The sequence below is a fragment of the Psammomys obesus genome, unplaced genomic scaffold (genome assembly GCF_907164565.1).
Source record: "Psammomys obesus unplaced genomic scaffold, mPsaObe1.curated_primary_1811, whole genome shotgun sequence".
Classification (NCBI taxonomy): Eukaryota; Metazoa; Chordata; class Mammalia; order Rodentia; family Muridae; genus Psammomys; species Psammomys obesus.
In genome coordinates, this window is record NW_026596131.1 from 1,511,916 (window position 1) to 1,529,328 (window position 17,413).

At 55.7% G+C, this 17,413-nt stretch overlaps 1 protein-coding gene and 1 long non-coding RNA gene across 3 annotated transcripts in view; one reads left to right on the forward strand and one right to left on the reverse strand.

Moving 5' to 3' along the window:
• Mrc2 (mannose receptor C type 2) overlaps positions 1-17,413 on the forward strand; it is a 56,132-nt gene that overhangs the window by 35,450 nt on the left and 3,269 nt on the right. For both annotated transcript variants that reach the window (XM_055592298.1, XM_055592299.1), the window contains exons 5-25: positions 220-333; positions 789-932; positions 3,143-3,331; positions 3,441-3,595; positions 4,539-4,646; positions 6,129-6,244; positions 6,655-6,803; positions 7,437-7,654; positions 8,577-8,719; positions 9,729-9,831; positions 10,062-10,200; positions 10,324-10,359; positions 10,601-10,761; positions 10,859-10,926; positions 12,499-12,599; positions 12,834-12,976; positions 15,747-15,861; positions 15,982-16,145; positions 16,281-16,389; positions 16,850-17,088; positions 17,185-17,353. In XM_055592298.1, coding sequence (XP_055448273.1) covers positions 220-333; positions 789-932; positions 3,143-3,331; positions 3,441-3,595; positions 4,539-4,646; positions 6,129-6,244; positions 6,655-6,803; positions 7,437-7,654; positions 8,577-8,719; positions 9,729-9,831; positions 10,062-10,200; positions 10,324-10,359; positions 10,601-10,761; positions 10,859-10,926; positions 12,499-12,599; positions 12,834-12,976; positions 15,747-15,861; positions 15,982-16,145; positions 16,281-16,389; positions 16,850-17,088; positions 17,185-17,353 — 2,883 coding nt within the window. The remainder of the gene's footprint in view (positions 1-219; positions 334-788; positions 933-3,142; positions 3,332-3,440; positions 3,596-4,538; positions 4,647-6,128; positions 6,245-6,654; positions 6,804-7,436; positions 7,655-8,576; positions 8,720-9,728; positions 9,832-10,061; positions 10,201-10,323; positions 10,360-10,600; positions 10,762-10,858; positions 10,927-12,498; positions 12,600-12,833; positions 12,977-15,746; positions 15,862-15,981; positions 16,146-16,280; positions 16,390-16,849; positions 17,089-17,184; positions 17,354-17,413) is intronic.
• On the reverse strand, positions 9,175-17,343 carry LOC129665560 (uncharacterized). Its single transcript, XR_008718387.1, has 4 exons — positions 17,278-17,343; positions 11,917-12,045; positions 10,524-11,186; positions 9,175-10,194 (listed from the first exon to the last, which is right to left on the reverse strand). It is a non-coding gene; the product is annotated as an uncharacterized LOC129665560 (long non-coding RNA).

Here is a 17,413-nt window from a genome sequence, read left to right on the forward strand (position 1 = left end):
TGCCTCATCATTTGGCCCCGGGCGCCCCCCTCCCCCCCCCCCCCCCCCCCCCCCCCCCCGCCCCGTTCCCCCCCCCCCCCCCCCCCCCCCCCCCCCCCCGCCCCGTCCTTCCCCCCCACCTTGCGCCTCCTCTCCTGCCCTGGCCCCTCCCCCGTCCTCCGCCTGGCTTGGGAGGGGTGGTAGGGGATCCCCTTTCTCAGTGAGCGCTCTTTCTGCCAGGACTCCTCACCGGCTACAGCTCCACACTGTGGATCGGCCTGAATGACTTGGACACCAGCGGAGGCTGGCAGTGGTCAGACAACTCGCCCCTCAAGTACCTCAACTGGGAGAGTGGTGAGGCATGGAGACCCCCCTGGGTACTTGGCTTCCTCCTACCCTACTCTAGAGGGAGAGGTCTGGGTTTCCGCCTCCCCCCAATAGGCCCAGTTGCCTGTGGAGTAGTTATTGTGAGGTGGGAACTGTCTGCCTCCTTCTCAGATGAGCCCAGTGTAGGGCTTGGTGCCTGGACCCAGATTCACTCCCTATTCTCAGCTTTTAGACGACACAGCCTCCATGTGCCCAGCGCCAGGGAGATAAGGGCTTAAGTACACATTGCTGATTAGGGGGTTCGGGGTGACATGAGCCCAGGCTAGAAAGCAGGGTGACCCCGTGGTGGAATGTGGCCTTCTAGGGCTAGTGCAGACATCCCAGGGAGTGGAGGGCGAGGGGAGGCCCTGAAGAGAGCTTGAGAGCCACACAGTCTGAGCTTCCCTCTCCTGGGGTGCTGGCACCCTGCCTGCCCCCCACAGATCAGCCAGACAACCCAGGGGAGGAGAACTGTGGCGTGATTCGCACCGAGTCCTCAGGCGGCTGGCAGAACCATGACTGCAGCATCGCCTTGCCCTATGTTTGCAAGAAGAAGCCCAATGCCACAGCGGAGCCAGTCCAGCCAGGTGAGCCGGGGTCACAAAGGGCTAGGGCCGGCGGGGTCACAGCCCAATTCAGCCTTTTCTTGTTCTCTACAGACACAGAGTGACTCTGATCCTCTCTATTATTATTATTGATTAATTATTAATAATTAGTTATTATTAATTATTCTGGAAAACTGCAATGTGCCATTCATTCTCGGGGTGAGCATTCTGTTGAAAACTGTGTTATAGACTCCTTGGTCTCCAGTCTAGCCTGCTTGTTAAGTTACAGGCCAGCGAGAGACTTGAAAAAAAAAATGGTGCATGACCCCTAAAGAAAACCCAAGGTTGTCTTCTGGCCTCCACACGCACATATGTGCGCCTGCACACGGGCACCGAGGCAGAGAGGGCTGTGGGAGGGGAGCGGTTCCGGCCCCTGGGAGCTGTGGGTGCCTGCAGCACCGAGGGCTGGAGCCTTGCAGTTTAGAAGGAACCAGACGCTGGCCCAGCAGCACCTGGAGGCCCGCTAGCAGAGCAGACTGGGAGGACCCACCCGGATTAACTGAATCAGAACCTGCACTTAACAAAGACAGCCCTCTCCCCCAGGGGGTTCTTAAAGCAGGGCGTTTGATGTGCGTGCGGAAAGGCAGGTTGCAGCCGGTCTCTGAAGTCTGAGTGGGGCTGGGTAGCCCATGGGAAGCTTCTGGAGGCTTTTGAGCCTGGGAGTGTCTTGCTCGAAGGTGTGATTGAAGGAGATGAATCTGAGGGCCTCCTGGGAGAGATGGAGAGTGGGGTGGTGGACAGGACCTGCTTTGGGGACTGCCCTTTCCCGGCATGTGGCCCTGGCCATGCAGCTGGCTCTCTGAGGTGTAGAATCCTCGCTTGCAGACGGAACATGGATGCATTCCCTCCTGCAAAGTTCTTTGTAGAGCTGGAGCCCTGGGCTGGCCTGCCTGGAGGAGTGTCTCTATGGCCGGCTTTTGCCAGTGTAAGCTGGAGGGGCCTACGGTTTATGCCGCTGTGGGGTTGCTTAAGTACAGATTTTTGACAGAGAAAATATGTATGCCCACGGAAACCTCCGAGGAATCTTTCCCCTCTGTCTCATGTGGGGAGCCCTCCTCTAGCCACTAGGACTGGAACACAAGTCTGTGGCTTGGATTTGCCTCCTGTGCCCTCATTCGCCGCCCCCTCCCCTCAGCTGTTTGCAGGAGGCCTGTTCAAAGTGACTGGACAAGTTCTGTGTTCTCGTTATGAAGGACATGTCATTTCCAAAGTAGGGGCCCCATTTCCAGAGGATCCTTTCTTCCCTCAGGCCTCTGGGACTTGAGTAGCTATTGGCTAACAAAAGATGACTGACATCTCTAGCCAGAGGCGTGGTTGGAGCACCTCGCAGTCCACCCGGATGGAGCTGGTTTCAGAATTCTGTTCTGAGGCAATGCTCAGGACGGGCCTCCTTCCTAGACAGAACCCTGCCCGAGCCTGACTTTGTGGGTGGTTTGATGGAATTTTGTTTTCTTTTGCCAAGACCCAAGTGAGGACTTGTTTGCTTCAGCCGCCCTCAAACCCCAGTCCCTAGCAGATAAACCCAAAAAGACACATCTGTGGGTGCAGGGGAGGGCCTTCGGAAGCGAGAGGAGATATCGAGGGGGAAGCAGCTAGAGGGATGTGACCAGTTTGCCAGACTTTACGGCCCTGTGATATTCCTGGCAGCTCACCCCACCTCTGGTCAGACATTATTCACTCTAGACTTCTTTCCTCATTTCTTTTATGCAAGACTGCCAAGGCCAACAGGAGGTGCTCTGTGAATGCTCCTTACTTAGTTTGAGACAGGATTTCTCTGTCTAGCCTTGACTGTCCTAGACTGAATTTGTAGAACAGGCTGGCCTCAGACTCACAGAGATCCGCCTGCCTTTACCTGCCCGAGTGCTGGGATCACAGGCGTCGGCCACAGCGCCCAGCTTGAGGTTCCATTTATTAAGCAGAGCGGCCTTGAGCTCAGTTTGATTCTCTTAACAGAAAGTCCTCTTTACAGTAGGTATTGCTTAGGAGTCTGCTGTGTCTCGTTAACTGCCCATCTCTCTCTTGGAGCCTCAGCCAGAGAGGGCCTGTCCTGTTGTGGCCGGGCTCCGTTGTCACTGGGTTTTAAGTGTCTTAGAGGCTCTTGTAATGGGGATGGCGGATGTGACACAGGTTGGGGAGGGCGGATGTGACAGCCATTGGGTCCTGTCTGAGCACGTCCACCCGCCTCTCCATAGACAGGTGGACCAATGTCAAGGTAGAGTGTGACCCCAGCTGGCAGCCCTTCCAGGACCACTGCTACCGCCTGCAGGCGGAGAAGCGCAGCTGGCAGGAGTCCAAGAGGGCGTGTCTACGAGGTGGGGGAGACCTGCTCAGCATCCATAGCATGGCGGAGCTGGAGTTCATCACCAAACAGATCAAGCAAGGTGAGGGACTGCTTGCTCTCCGTACGGGGGTGGGCGTGGAGGGGGGAGGGTCTGTGTGTCTGATCCCAAGGCTGACCTCAGTGTCCTCTCTCCCCTGCTGTAACCCCAGAGGTGGAGGAGCTATGGATAGGCCTCAATGATTTGAAACTACAGATGAATTTCGAGTGGTCTGACGGGAGTCTCGTGAGCTTCACCCACTGGCATCCGTTTGAGCCCAACAACTTCCGTGACAGCCTGGAGGACTGTGTCACCCTCTGGGGGCCGGTGAGATCCTCCTCCTCCCTCCTCCCAGCACCTTAGCGCCCCTCCCCGCCCCCACATTCCCGCTGCCCTCCCCCACTATTCCCCACCTCCACCCCTGCACACCAAGACTGGCTGGCAGGGCTAGAGTCCCACCTTCCCCCCACAGATAAGTCAGTCACCCACAGGGCTGGGAGAACGAATTCTCCAGAAGCGTTAGGCATCAGGCTCATTCTTGGTCCCTGGCCAGCTGTACCTCCTGCCAGCAGGTGGCACCAGAGCCCACATGATGGCCAGGCTTGGCAAGCAAGGCCCCTCCTCAGCTCAGGGTTTTGTCTTCTCAAGAAATCATGGGCTGATGATTGTCACGTCTTGACCCAGATCCAGTGTGGGTGGGAGAGGGAACCGAGGCAGGGTTTTTGACAGGGAAGAGCCTGAGCCGGGGTCTCCTGCTATGAGATGCATTGCTGAAGGCTCGGGGAGGATGGGGGCGGCCAAGCAGCATGTCCTTTTGCATTAGGGGATTCTGCTTAAGATTTTAAATGATTTGCTGAGCATCTTCTACGTCCCAGCGTGTTGTACCTGCATGTATATTTGCATATCACTCTCATGCCTGGGGCCTCTGGAGATCAGAAGACAATACCGGGTCCACCGAGAACTGGAGTTATGGATGGTTGTGAGCCATCTTGTGGGTGCTGGGAATTGAATCTGGGTCCTCTGGAAGAGCAGTGCTCTTAACAGCTGAGCCATCTCCCCTCTCAACTTGCTCTTTCATCCACCCTTGACGCCTATGGAACTCTTGCTCTCTCCGTTGAACAGCCCGAGATACAGAAAATGAGGCCGGTTGCTAGGAATCACACAGCAAGTTAGAGACAGGTTCAGGCCTAGAAAATGGGCTGGCAGAATGGCTGGAAGATTTGTGAGGAGGGAGGGATTTGGAGTGAGTCTTCTTCGTCCTGTGTCCCAGGAAGGACGTTGGAACGACAGTCCCTGTAACCAGTCCCTGCCATCCATCTGCAAGAAGGCCGGCCGGCTCAGCCAGGGTGCCGCTGAGGAGGACCATGGCTGCCGGAAGGTGAGGGTGTTTTTGGAACTGCCCAAGGTGGAGTCAGCCCCCAGGGGTTCCCAGGGTGGGTGGGGAGAGATGGAGAGACCCCTGCAGTCTTGCCCGACCCCCTCCTATTCTCTGGTTTCCACACACCCTTTGTGGCCTTCGGAGCTCCTCTCCACAAGCCTCGCTCCTTGGTGTTTTCCTTTGGATTAAACACCTTCGAAAGCCCGGCCCCAGCTGAGCCCTCCTCTCCCAGAGGCGTGATCACCCTTCCTGCAGGAGCTGGTGGCAGGGCTGTCTCAGTAAGAAGGCTGGCAGGACCCAGCTGGGGAGTCTGGGATCCGTGAGCTCCTCCCTGAGCTCTGTCCTGGTGTGAGTACAGTGGAGTACATCGGAGGCCAGCCTGCACTCTACACGCGTGGCTGCTGTGTCCAGAGGGAGCCCTGGGCTAGCCAGGCACATCCTCCCAGACTCCACCCTGCGGAGTCCTCAGGACCACCCAGCCACCTCTGCAGGCCCGCCATCTCTCCGTAGCTCTTCAGCTCTGGTGTCCGAGCCAGCTGCTAGTTTTCACTAATACTGATTACTTATTTTACTGTTCTTATTTATCATGATTACGTTTGTGTCTATCGTATGAGCGTGTGGCACACACATGTCATAGTATGCTTGTAGAGGCCAGAGGCCAGCCTTTGGGGTCAGTCCTCTCTTTCCACCGTGGGAATCCATGGATTGAACCCAAATCACTGTGGAAAAGGCCTTCACCCTTTGAGCCATCTTGCCAGCACCTGGTTATTTTTATGTTTTGTTTTGTTTTGTTTTCTCAGAGTGTAAATGCTCATGTGTGTGCGCACACATGCGGCTATGTGTTGACGTTGGGGCCAGAGGCTGGCCTCCTTATTTTGAGATAGGGGCTCTCACTGGACTGGGTCTCCCCAGTAGATTAGGTTGCCCAACCAGCAGCTCCCTGGGGACCCGTGTGCCTCTCCCCCTCAGTGCTGAGATGAAAAAGCATATGCCACCACACCAACTTTTTCCCCCCATGAGTTCTGGGGATCTGAACCCAGGTCCGCATGCTTGCATACGAAGCGCTTTGCCAACTGAGCCATCCTCCCAACCTGATTGTTTTGTTTTGTTTTGTTTTTCTAGTACTGAGGACTGAACCCAAGGCCCCACACCTGCTAGAAATGTGTTATCACCACTGAGCTATAAGCCAGGCTCCTGTATTTCTTGATGTAAATGCTACTTGTTTCTCAGAGCCAGGCCTTAGGCAGGTCCATCAGCTCCCCATAGCAGCACTTCACCCCGGTCCAACAGTTGTCGGCAGCGGCAGGGAGAGCTGGGGCTAGCCGGATGCGGAATTTAGCACAGGTGTTACTCTCTGGAGCCTCATTAGTACCTTCTGCCCTGCACACACCCAGCGATGCCCTGATGTCGGGCCTGCTCAGGCACGGGCAGGTGTGGGGTCCGCCCACAGACACCCCTCTCCCGCCCTCTCTCTTGAGTCAGGGTTGGACGTGGCACAGCCCATCCTGCTACTGGCTGGGAGAGGACCAGGTGACCTACAGTGACGCCCGGCGCCTGTGTGCTGACCATGGCTCTCAGCTGGTCACTGTCACCAACAGGTATAGAAGGTGGACAGAAGTCCTGGCCGGTCCTCTTTTCAAGACAGGGTTTCTCTGTGTAGCCTTGGCTGTCCTAGAGCTCCCTTTGCAGACCAGGCTGGCCTCGAGCTCACAGAGATCCGCTGCCTTTGCCTCCCTGAGTGCTGGTATCACAGGCGTGTGCCATTACACCCTGTTCTTGCCAGCTCTCTTCCATGACCTGGTCCATGACCAGGATCATATCCTGGCATCCTTCCCAGTGGGACCCAGAATCCTTTGAGCCTCAGTATGTTCCCTGGTCCCCCCTTCCCAAGGCACGTGACTGGCTGTGTATAGTACCTGAGCTTCTGGGATGGGGTGTCTAGCCTGTGGTCCAGAGCTTTTGGAAGGCTGCTGGGAAGCGTCACGCCTTGACTGGCTTGTTTCTGAAGGTTTGAGCAGGCCTTCGTCAGCAGCCTCATCTATAACTGGGAGGGTGAGTACTTCTGGACCGCCCTGCAAGACCTCAACAGCACCGGCTCCTTCCGTTGGCTCAGTGGGGACGAAGTCATGTACACACATTGGAACCGGGACCAGCCTGGTGAGCCTCTAACCCTCGGGTTTGACTGGCCTTGAAGCAGGGGTCTGGGGTGGACCCAGGGCTGTGTCAGGGCTTGGGGCTTCCCAGAAAGCTGTTCCTTTGTGCAGTGTGACCTGTTAGCTCGGGAGCCCACAGCCCCGCTCAGACCCTTGGCACTGCTGTTTGCCAGCTGGGCCTCCACTGAGCCTCAGTTTCTTCACGTTGAAATGGGGATGATGGTACATTTCTGACAGAGTTGACGTGAGGCTTAGATGTGTGTTTAGCTTGGGAAAAGGGGTCACGTGTAATGTGTCGACATTGTACACACTACAGATACTTGCTATTAGTAGCTGTACAAATGTCACCTCCACGTGTGCCCCACTGTACGAAGCTTCAGTATCGTTCTTAACCTTCCTGTGGCCTCAGTTAGTTGTGGCTCTGCTGGGGTTAGAGCCTAACTCCTGGTCTGACGATGAGGTACAGAGGTTACTGGAATATGAGACAGATTTAGCCATGGAACTAGGACTCTGCCTCGTGCCTCCCCCCCCCCCCCCCTGGGACGGGGCCCCCCCCCCCCCCCCCCCCCCCCCCCCCGATTTGATGCTGACCCCCCAGACCTCATCCCTGTAGAGTCAAGCTCATTCTCCTCCTCAGGGTACAGACGTGGGGGCTGCGTGGCTCTGGCCACGGGCAGTGCCATGGGACTGTGGGAGGTGAAGAACTGCACATCGTTCCGGGCTCGCTACATCTGCCGACAGAGCCTGGGCACGCCGGTGACGCCAGAGTTGCCTGGGCCAGACCCCACCCCCAGCCTCACCGGCTCCTGCCCCCAGGGCTGGGTCTCAGACCCCAAACTCCGACATTGCTATAAGGTGGGACATTGCTATAAGGTGGCATGGTGGGGGGTGGGGACAGAGGGAGAACAAGAACACTGAGGCAGTTTACCTGGGGGAACCTGGGAGCCATCATGACCCTGAGGTACCAGCCTAGACTTCAGACTACAGTAATTGCTGATGAAGGCTGCGTTCTGAGGCCTGATGGGTAGTAGGTGCTTGGTGAAGCAGCCAGACCCCAGCGTGTTCTACATAATCCCCTGGGAAGCCCGATGAAAGGAGAATCTTCCAGTCCAGCAAGGGCCTGGTTTCTATCTGTGGTCCCTGTGCTGGTGGCCATATGGAGGTTTGGATTTGAAAGGTCTCAAGTAGGGCCTGGTGGTTTGCCAAGCTTGGGGACCACCAATTTGGTTTTGTTGTTTGAGATTTTTGTGTTTCCTCTTGAGACAGGGTCCTCAGGTCTGTAGCCTAGGCTACCCTCTAGCTCTTGGCAATCCTGCTTTAGCCTCCTGAGTGCTGATACAGCCGTAAGACACTATGGCCGGCTTCTCCTGTGTAGCCCAGGCTGGCCTCAAACTCACTATGTAGTCGAGGATAACCTTTGGTCTCTACTTCTTGGGTACTAGGTTTGCACACATGCGCCACAAGGCCTGGCTTTTGAGGCCTTTTATTACATACAGGAACTAAAGTGTGTATGTGTGTGTGTGTGTGTGTGTATGGGGGGGGGGACCTGTCCTCAGTCTAATCCCTCTGCTGGGATTAGAGCCTTCCTCCTGATCTGAGGACCAGGTACAGGGGCTCTTGCCAGGAGCTGACAGCATCGCCTGCCTTCCTGAGACAGACGGAATTGTCTTGAGCTATTGCTCCCTGCTGAGGCCATAGCACCTAACTGGACCGCTGTCGTGAGGAAGTGGCAGGTGGGCTTTGGCCACAGCTTAGATAGCTGTCTCTGCTCCGGCAGGTGTTCAGCTCCGAACGGCTGCAGGAAAAGAAGAGTTGGATCCAGGCCCTGGGGGTCTGCCGGGAGTTGGGGGCCCAGCTGCTAAGTCTGGCCAGCTATGAGGAGGAACATTTTGTGGCCAACATGCTCAACAAGATCTTTGGGTACTGGATGGGTGGGTGAGCGGCCCGCACCTGGGTGGGGATGGGCGTGGCTGCCGAATTCTTGGTTGTGGCACGCTTGGGGTGAGAAGGTGGGTATTGGACGGTGCCTTCAGAGGGCCCAGCTGAGGCCTGGGATGACCTGTATCTGTCAATACTGCCAGAGCCATCCTGTTTCCTTCAAGTGCCCACAGTCCCCTGGGATCTCGGTGACCCCCTTATAGGGGACCCTGTTGCTAACCAGTGTCCTATAGCCAGCAACATCCTTTCAGACACAGCTGCCATCTCAGCCCCCCCCCCCCCCTTTCAAAAAAAATCCCCCCCCCCCCCCCACTAGATCGCTGACTTGCCCAGAATCCATCTTTGCCACGTAGGCTCTGAGGACTATAGTCTCTGGCACATGGCATCGTAATCAACTTATCATTGGTGGGAAAAAAAAAAATCCGAGTGGACCCAGGCGCCCTGAGATTTAATTTCAGAGCTACTTCCTCCCAGCAGTCGGGCTTTTATCACTTGACTAGTAATTACAGCAGCCCGTGCTGCTCACCGCTTTTTTCTCGGCTCATCACGTGGGTGCGGCTTGCAGCCCACCCCCTTCCCCGCACCCTGTGCCCGTACTCGCTCAGTGACCTCATGTTCAGGTCGTACTCAGGAGTTAGACTGTTGGTCCGGTGTGGCAGTGGGTCCGTGACAAAGCACGATTTGAACCCCGGTGTTTTTGAGAGCCCCAGTGTCTCTAATTTCTCCCGCCCCCATAGGAGGGAAAAATAGGCAGCCGCCTTGCTGGGCCCTGTATCCCGGAAGGTAGTCCAGGGCCACCTGCTCTGGCTCACCTTGTCTCTAGGGAGGGAACTTTCAAAAACCAAACAAGCAAACACCAAGCCCCCCGCAGTGCTTTGGCACAGCGGTTTGCAGCGTGGACGGAGAGGCTGCAGGCTGCTTAGCGACAGCCAGCGGCTGTGTGCTGGACTCCGGCCACTCTCACCTCCTCTCTCTTCTGTCCCCACCCAAGTGAATCCGAGCCGGAGAGCCACGAGCAGCACTGGTTTTGGATTGGCCTGAACCGCCGGGACCCGAGAGAGGGTCAGAGCTGGCGCTGGAGCGATGGTCTAGGGGTGAGGAGCCGTGGAGGAGGCAGGACGGGGAGGTGGGTAGGGCTTGGTCCTGGGTGGGCACCCGCTGGGGCGTGGCAGGGCCTGGCGTGGGCAGGGATTTCTGGCCAGTAGGTTAAGAGTAATCAGGTGATGGAGAAGGATGTTCACCCGGCCTGGCAGTCCTCAGTTCAGGCCCGGCTTCTTGGTTGCCTGTTGGAGGTCCCTCTTTCTGTCTTTATCTCGCTTTCCAGTTTTCCTACCACAATTTTGACCGGAGCCGGCATGACGACGATGACGTCCGAGGCTGTGCGGTGCTGGACCTGGCCTCCCTGCAGTGGGTGGCTGTGGAGTGCCAGACGCAGCTGGACTGGATCTGCAAGATCCCTAGAGGTTGGATGGATGTGGGAGTAAGTGGGCTGGGGCGGGCCAGGCTTTGGACGCGGGCTTCGAAGCGAGGAATCGGGGGATCCAGCCACCCTCCGCCTTGACATCGTCGCCCCTGTTGTTCTGTAGGTGTGGATGTGCAGGAGCCAGATGCTGGTCCCCAAGGTGAGGCCCCTAGGCTCCCTGATCCCTGCCTCGGCCCAGAGCGAGGCTGAGCAGGTCAAAGGCTCCACCCCAAAGGGGGACTAAGTTAGTTAGCCCTGGACACCCTTGCTCTGCTTTCTGTGGTGTGGAAGGAGGGTCAACCAGAGGGCCTGTCCGGGGTTTACCTTGTTGCATGCTCTGGCGCTGACCAAGCCCGGAGCTTTCAAGGGCCTGTCTAGTGGCCTGGCACCTGCTCCCACAGGCCGGCCGGAGTGGCTCCGCTTCCAGGAGGCAGAGTACAAGTTCTTTGAGCACCATTCCTCGTGGACGCAGGCCCAGCGCATCTGCACGTGGTTCCAGGCAGAGCTGGCCTCCATCCACAGCCAGGCAGAGCTGGACTTCCTGGGGCAGAACCTGCAGAAGGTGGGCGTGAGAGGCAGCAGGTGGTTCCCGGCTGGGAAGGGGCAGAGGCTGCGGGCGGGGAAGCCACTAACCCTCCCCTGCCTGCCTCCTTCACCAGTTCTCCTCAGGCCCCGGGCAGCACTGGTGGATCGGCCTGCACACCTCGGAGAATGATGGCCGCTTCAGGTGGGAGAGCTAGTGGGCGGCAGGTGTGAGAGGGGCACGGGTGTGAGTGGCCAGCTGTGTCACCAAGCTAGAGGTGTCAGGGCTGAGCAAACACAGGCAGATAGACCTGCACTTGAATTCGACTCTGCTCCTCACAGGCTGCATGGCCTTGGACAAGTAAGGGGCGTGTCTCTGGCCTCTGTTTTCTTACCTGAAGGTGGCAGTAATGAGACCTGCGTAGCTGGCCTAGCATTCTTCAGATCCTGGGGTTGATTCCTGGACTACAAAACAAATACTTCAAAACATCCAAAAGTTATATATATATATAATTTAGGGACTTATTTATTTTGAGACACGGTCTCACTATATAGCCATGGTTACCTAGGTAGAAGAGGCTGGCCTTGTACTCACAGAGATCCTTTTGCCTTTGCTTCCCAATGGCTAGGACTAAAGGTATGTGCCATACATTATTCCTTTAATACTACGGTATTCCTTTAATTAATTTAAAAATATTTATTTATTTATTTAATGTATATGAGTGCTCTAGCTGCATGTATACCTGCATGCCAGAAGAGGGCATCAGATCCCACCATAGATGGTTGTGAGCTACCATGTGGTTGCTAGGAATTGAACTCAGGACCTCTGGAAGAGCAGAGAGTGCTCTTAACTGCTGAGCCATCTCTCTAGTGCCTCCTTTATTTATAATTTATGCACATGTGTGTGCTAGGACCTACTGAGTCCAAAAGGGGACACCAGATCCCCTGACGTGGTGTTGTAGGTGGTTGTGAGCCACGTGTGTGTGTGTGTGTGTGTGTGTGTGTGTGTGTGTGTGTGTGTGTGCTGGGAACTGTACTATTGTCCTCTGGAAGAGCAGCACACACTCTTAAACAGCTGAGCCATCTCTCCAGCCCCTCAAAGATGATACTCTTTAAGGCTAGTTTCTAACTGGGTGTCCAATTTTAACTTAAGAAATGGCAAAAGCCATGACCTGCTTGAGAACAACGTAGGTACCTGTTTGCCAAGCGTCAAAATGCTAGGCTGTCGCATCTGCTGTCATCCACCTGGTTGTCGCTTCCTGCTCTGGAGACGCTGGGGGCATGTGGTGTGACAGGTCACTAACCATTCTCAAAGTCAGATCCACTGAAAGAGAACAATCATGTCCTGAAGATACGAGGCCTAGCAAAAAGCCACTGCGTGTCACAGCATGGTGCTTGACAAATAACTTCAGGCCCTTACTATGGTGCCCAGCGTGCACCGGGTGCTACGTACTGGTGGCACTCTCCTGTTAGATCCGGGGTCACATGTCAAAGACTGGCCAACCCGTGAACAGGGGACTCTAGTCAGCGCCTGCATTACAGGAATTAGGGCCTTTGAGGCAGGAATCGGTGGAAATCTGGGCACTTCTTTGCTATAGGGTTTTCAGGCCCCTGAGAGAGGCGAGTGCATGCTGGGCAGGGCTCCACAGGAGGCTGCAGACCCGGGGTCTCCGTCTGCACTGGGCTGTGAGCTCCTTCAGGCCTGTTCGTGCCCCTGTCCTGTGGCCTCCGGTGCTGCGCACGGAGGAGGCTGAGCCTGTGTTCTGTGACTCTGTAGGTGGTCCGACGGTTCTGTCATCAACTTCATCTCCTGGGCCCCCGGAAAACCTCGGCCCATTGGCAAGGACAAGAAGTGTGTGTACATGACAGCCAGCCAAGGTGAGGATGAGGAGGACCAGAGAGGGCGTTGTTGGCATGGTCTAAGGTTAGGGGTATCTAGGTGGGTGGGGGCGGGGCAGATCGGAGAAGAGCTATATCCGAGGAGGGTGGGTGCATCTGTGGCTGCAAGGACACAGAGGGCTGGAGTTAACCCCGTGTCCCCAGGGCATAGGACCAGGAGCGCTGCCTGCCCCGCCCTGCCCTATGGTAACAGTTCTCCTCCCCCCTTCACAGAGGACTGGGGGGACCAGAGATGCCATACAGCCTTGCCCTACATCTGTAAGCGCAGCAATAGCTCTGGGGAGACTCAGCCCCGAGACTTGCCACCTTCAGCCCTAGGAGGCTGCCCCCCTGGCTGGAACCAGTTCCTCAACAAGGTAGGAAGTCAGGAGGGACACCGAGAGAGCCAAGGGCGAGGTTGGGGAGACGGGACGGCTGAGACTCAGGAGCCTTAGCTGTCTGGCCACAACAAAGCCATGGCCTCTTATCATGGTTGGGGACATGTGGAAATCCACGGGGACACCCACCAACCTCCCTGTGCCAACGAGAGCGAGGCTCCTTGAAAGCGGCTCAGTGTACAGAACACGTGAGCGAGGTCACCTGAATACTTCCGAGTTTTCTAGATCACTAGTTGTCAAACGTCTTGATAGCGAACTCTTATTAATAAAACAAAATATCGAGCATTTGTACCCAATCTGTATGTGTGTATACGTTATTTGTGTATACATGCAAGAGGTTGCAAAAAAATTAATAGCTGCTTCTGTCCTAACGAGACTATGATCAAATGGAGCCAGGTGTGCGCCAGAACATAGCTGAAAGCAGATAAGGACTAAAAATACTATCTTTAAAATTCCTTATCGATGGAATAAAAGTATGCTTGGGCCCCACAACTGGTCAGTTGTAATAACACTTACACAATTTTGCAATATGAGAATCCGTTTTTTTCTTTCATTTAAATTTATTTTTTCACTGGTACGTAAAAACATAAACGTGATGGGTATTCAGTGGGTGCCATGTAACACTCGGGTACACCCAGGCGCTGTATGATGCTCGAATTAGAGGAGATTAGCATCTGCCTCCTTGAAGGCATACGCTTGCTTTAAGGGGAAGCCGCCCCGCAGCCCTTCCTCCTGGCTGTTCGAAATACTCAATGCGTTCTCTCCTGCAGTGGCCTCACCACAGGTCCCTATGCTATCAGCTGACATCACTGTCACCTCACTGCGTGCCCACTTTCTGCACAACAGTACCAAACCAATTTGATCTTACACAGCTGTCCCTGAGTGCTCCGTAGCCAGCCTCTCCCCCTCCCGCCTTTCTTCCCACTGTCCCCAGTAGCTGTCATCCTATTCTCAACTCTATTTATTTATTTATTTATTTATTTATTTATTTATTTATTTATTTTTCTTTTTGGTTTTTCGAGACAGGGTTTCTGATACTCCTGGCTGTCCTGGAACTCATTCTATAGACCAAGCAGACCTCAAACTCAGAGGTTTACCTTCCTCTGCCTCCCAACCACTAGGAGGAAGGGCATGTGCCAACACCACCTGGATATTCTCAGTGTTTATGAGAGTAACTGTGCCCGCTTCCTTTGAGACAGGGCCGAACGTAACCTAGATCAGCCTTGAACTCACCACATAGAGGGTGACTGAACCTTTGAAGGCCCAAATGCTGGGATTACAGGTTTATGCAGTGCTGGGAATAGAACCTAGAGTCTTGTGCCTGCCAGGCCAATGCTTTACCAACTGAGCTATCTGTCCAGCCCGAGAGTAACTTAGGTTTTGCATATCTCTGTGTGGTTGGCACATGTGTGCACGGGCCAGAGCTTGATCTTAGGTGTTTTCTTACTGGTCCTGTACCTTACATACAGAGGCAGGGGCTCTCACTTAAGCCAAAACTTGTTGATTTGGCTAGTGTAGCTAACCAGCTCGACGAGACATCACCTGTCTCTACCAGGTGCTGGGATTACAAGTGGGCCACCACATTTACAGCGTTTACTCGGGTGCTGGGGACCCAAAATCTGGTCCTTACGCTTACCCAGGAAAAGCACCTCATCCATATCCAATATGCTGTGCTTGTCTTTCTGCACTCATTTTAAAAATTTATTTTCCTTCCTTTTTACTCTATGTATTTTTTGCCCGTGTGTGTGTGTGTGTGTGTGTGTGTGTGTGTGTGTGTGTACCAAATGTGTGCAATGCCCATGGAGGCCAGAAGAGGGCGCGAGGTCCCCTAGATCTGCAGTTTCAGACAATTGTTGAGCTGCCATGTGGATATTGGGATTCAGATCTGGAAGAGCAGCGATGCTCTTAACTGCTGAGCCATCCCTGCCACCCTTGTTTTTTTGTTTTTTCCTTTTCTTAGCAACATTTAGAAAATTGTCTTTCCTAGTGTTTTGAAGTTGGGCGTGATGGTATACACTTGTAACTCAGAGAGTGGTGGGAGACTAGGCCAGCCAGGGCGAATCTTCTCAAAAATCCAAACAACACCAAAAATTCAGAAAACAAAAAGTAAGGAGTTAGGGATTTGACTTATTGGTAGAGTGCCTGCCTAGCCTGTGTGGAGGGCCTAACTTACACACATACACACACACACACACACACACACACACAGACACACACACACACCCGAAGAACAAAACAAAAATAGTGTTGGGAGACAGCTCATTTGATAGTGTTGTCTGTACAAGTATGATGACCTGAGTATGATCCTCAGGACTCACAATACCAAGATGAACAGCACCTGAGGAACATCAACCCTTTGACCCACACACGTGCGCGCGCACACACACATGCACTCACACCCTAACGTGTTCACATTGCACAACCAACCTGGTTACAGTGGTGCATACTTGCAACCCCAATACTAGGGAGGCCGAGGCAAGAAGATCATGAGTTCCGGGCCAGCCTGGGCTACATAGCAAGACCCTGTCCCAAACAAACAATAATAGCACCTTTCCCCACCCCCGAATCTGTGCCAGGATGGGAGGGCGGGGCTTTGCCCAGGGAGATCCACACGTCCTATGTCCGGTAGGGCTTGGTCTGAAAGTCCCTGGACATCAGCGGCTGAGGGGGTACCCAGAGGGCTTCTGGGATTGTGGACTGTGGTGTGTGTGTGTAGAGCTGGGTATCAATCACATCCCCTGCCCCACAGTGTTTCCGAATCCAGGGCCAGGATCCCCAGGAGAGGGTGAAATGGTCAGAGGCCCAGTTCTCCTGCGAGCAGCAAGAAGCCCAGCTGGCCACCATTGCAAACCCCTTAGAGCAAGGTAGGTTCAGCTCAGGTGGACGCGCTGGCGCCCCCCAGTCCAGTCTCCCCACAACTGGCTTAGAGCAGAGCAAACGGGGGGCCACCCCGTCACTCTTGCCTTTCTTCTGGGGGACTGTAGCCTTCATCACGGCCAGCCTCCCCAACGTGACCTTTGACCTGTGGATTGGCCTGCATGCCTCTCAGAGGGACTTCCAGTGGATTGAGCAGGAACCTCTGCTGTATGCCAACTGGGCGCCAGGAGAGCCCTCCGGTCCCAGCCCCGCACCCAGTGGCACCAAGCCGGTGAGGACACCGTTCATTGTGCTCTCCCCTGTCCCTGCTGCCCTCTCCCCCGCCGACCCAGCTGACCTTTCAGGGGGCAGTGGTAAACAAAGGAGGCGGCCCCTGGGGTTCCCCTAAGTAGCCTCTTCCCCCCAGACCAGCTGTGCGGTGCTGCTGCACAGCCCCTCGGCCCACCTCACTGGCCGCTGGGATGACCGGAGCTGCACGGAGGAGACCCACGGCTTCATCTGCCAGAAGGGCACAGGTACGAGCCACTGCAGTGCAGACGCTCGGCACTGCCTAGCTGCTCTGGGCCGGGCCAGAAGGAACCAAACAGCGTTCCTCTCCCCTGGAGTCCCAGAGTTCTCCCCCAGAGCCATGTGCCTGCTTGGGGAGCAGGTGGTCTCAGGAGGAAGGTCTGTGGGTAGCCAGATACTGCGATTGCGTGGCGTGCTGGCAAACCACAGAACCCCTGAGGCTCAACCTCAAGGCATGGTCCCTGGTTTCCTGTGTTCCAGGTACCTCAGACAGGAGTAAGTCAAGACCCTAGCGCTTCTCTGTGTGTCAGCAAGGGAAGCGCATTGATTAGAGCAGACAGTGCAGCCATGCCCAGTGGAGACCTGCCCTTGGCCTCATGTCTGGCTTTTCCCGGCCTAGCCTCGTACCTGGGAATGGGGTAAGGGCGCAGAGCACGGCCTGAGAGTCCTGCCCCCCTTTCCCTGCAGACCCCTCGCTGAGCCCATCCCCGGCAGCTACGCCTCCTGCCCCCGGCGCTGAACTCTCCTACCTCAACGGCACCTTCCGGCTGCTGCAGAAGCCCCTGCGCTGGAAGGATGCCCTCCTGCTGTGCGAGAGCCGAAATGCCAGCCTGGCACACGTCCTTGACCCCTACACCCAGGCCTTCCTCACGCAGGCTGCACGAGGCCTGCGGGCACCACTGTGGATCGGGCTGGCCAGTGAGGAGGTGGGCTCCTAGGTCAAGATTTTGCCGCTCCTCCCCCCCCCCCGCCCCACCCTACCTTCTGCCTCGTCCAGTCACCCGTGGCCTCCTCATACCCAGGGCTCACGGAGGTATTCCTGGCTCTCGGAGGAGCCTCTGAATTACGTGAGCTGGCAGGACGGGGAGCCTCAGCAGTCGGGAGGCTGCGCCTACCTGGATGTGGACGGAAGCTGGCGCACCGCCAGCTGTGACACCAAGCTGCAGGGGGCGGTGTGTGGGGTGAGCGGGGGTGAGTACCACCCGACGGGGGCCCGAGGCTTGGGCGTGTGCGGGCGGGCCTGGGAGGGTG